General features: G+C 39.0%; 1 protein-coding gene across 1 annotated transcript; it reads left to right on the top strand.

Moving 5' to 3' along the window:
- Nucleotides 1-356: 356 nt before the first annotated feature.
- Nucleotides 357-2,053, top strand: LOC109509789 (peroxisomal trans-2-enoyl-CoA reductase-like; the record flags this gene model as incomplete). The annotated part of the gene is made up of 5 exons (XM_019859641.1): nt 357-526; nt 862-958; nt 1,040-1,150; nt 1,544-1,655; nt 1,755-2,053. Coding segments are annotated over 5 exons (573 nt in total), but the record flags the coding sequence as incomplete, so codon positions are not given.
- Between the last annotated feature and the right edge of the window lie 23 nt (nt 2,054-2,076).

The following is a 2,076-nucleotide window of genomic DNA, read 5'->3' as shown; positions in this document are numbered from 1 at the left end:
TTCATTGTAGTTTGTTTTTATTTTGTTTTGACTTTTGTATTTTAAATGCAGTTAGTTTTATTTCGTTTTTCAAGACAAGTTAGTTTTTTTAGTTTGTATTTTTTCGAAACCGCTTTGTTTTGGTTAATTTTTCAATTAGTTTTGTATTAGTCTTAGTTTTTTTAAAAATACATTTTATATGTCATGTGCAAGATAAAAAAAAAATCACTTACTATTGTGTAATAAAGTAAACCACAATCCTCAAATGACTGACCTTCCTTCTTCTGTAATGACGGATGTACAGAAGTAAGAAATAAAGCTTGTGTGAAATTCATTGACAAAGATAAAAACAAAGGACATTTTTGCTCTTCGTTTAGTTCGTTAGTGGAAATATTTCTTTTTTTAATGTTAATTTTCATTATTTCATTTTTGTTCATTCCAATAACCTTGAGTTGCACTCCACAGTGTACACGACATGGATGAAGCAACATGGAGGTGTGATCGTTAACATTATTGCTGACATGTGGAAAGGCTTTCCGGGCATGGCGTAAGTAGTCATCCCTGAAATGTAGACTGGTCCAAACCTCAAATAGAGCCCTTGACTGTGTTTGGAATCCATCTTCGTCCACTACTTAGTCAACTCACCAAACACGCTTTGAATGTGCAGTGAGTCAAGTTCTTCCCTACATCAGGGACGTTCAAATTAAGGTCCATTTTTAATGACCCAAAGCATACACTACAAATAATATTTGATACGCCCCTCCGTCTATTACTACTACTACTAATGCTAATATTACAGTGTATGGTCCAGTAGTCATCTAATCCAAAAATTAGTAGGGAATGAATGGATGATTCCAAACACAGCCGTTGTCTCACGGACAGCCACACAGGCGCAGCCAGAGCAGCAGTGGATAACTTAACAAAGAGCCTGGCCATTGAGTGGGCTGCCTCAGGTGTCCGAGTCAACGCTGTTGCCCCGGTATGCACAACGCCTGCCTTGTTCCATTTCCATCAATGTTTGATATTGTGGTGTTTCAAGCCGGTGTACGTTTGGCTGCAGGGCACAATTTTCTCTAAATCGGCAATGGAGAACTACAAGGAGCTCGGACCAACCCTTTTCAAGATGTCTGTCACTTTTAGTCCTGCAAAGAGACTTGGAGTACCAGAAGAGGTGTGAGTTGTGACAATTTAAAGATACCATAACACTCATTCCCCCACTATCCACGGGAGGGAGGGAGGGACCAACCCCTTCAATCAATAGTCAAAATGTCTGCCATCACTAAATATGTTTATAATTTCCTTTTATGGCACAAGATGGCAACAGAGCACTACTTTTGTCTAAATGAAGCGTCCCAAATCACTTCAACCGCGGTTAAGGTAGAAATTTTTCATTGAATATCAGGATAAGGCAGAGACTACGATTATGGAAATTCAGTCATGTTGTCTTGTCAGAACAGCTCGACAAAGTCATCACTGCTCTGCTCTCTTGTGCAATCTTTGACAAATATCCAAAGCACAATAAATTGCATTGTTTTTGTCCTCGATATTTTGTTTGTGTGGTCAGATTTCATCTGCAGTTTGTTTCCTGCTCTCTCCTGCCGCCTCCTACATTTCTGGAGCCACACTGAAGGTTGATGCAGGGCAGAGTCTGTACCACTCCATGTGGGAGATACCCAGTATGTTGAATTTTGTCACAACGTGCCTTCTGCACTGCTTGTTCCCCTCCATACAATTGTGTTTTACTCTGCTGTGCGTATCTGTGTGTCTGTGTCTAGATCATAGTTCGTGGCCCGAAAGTCCAGATGGGGAAAACCTGGATGCACTCAAGGACTTACTCAATCCCCAAAGCAAGCTATAACTCATTCGTCCCACGATGATACCACAAAAACATGTCATCATCAAATACAATACTGTCTGATTTAGACAAAACACAGATATGCTATGAATATACAATTGTGGGGTTTCTTGTAATACTGGAAACGTTTGAATGTGAATAACTAATTATCTGTGACAATTACGATAATGTGTAACATGTTGTACATGTTAAATAAATGTAATTACTGTTTCTAGATGATACATTGTGCCTGAAATTTTACT

The sequence above is a fragment of the Hippocampus comes genome, unplaced genomic scaffold (assembly GCF_001891065.2).
Source record: "Hippocampus comes isolate QL1 unplaced genomic scaffold, H_comes_QL1_v1.1 C17032403, whole genome shotgun sequence".
Lineage (NCBI taxonomy): Eukaryota > Metazoa > Chordata > Actinopteri > Syngnathiformes > Syngnathidae > Hippocampus > Hippocampus comes.
Note: the sequence above shows the minus strand (reverse complement) of the source record. Positions and strands in the feature narration are given on the sequence as shown.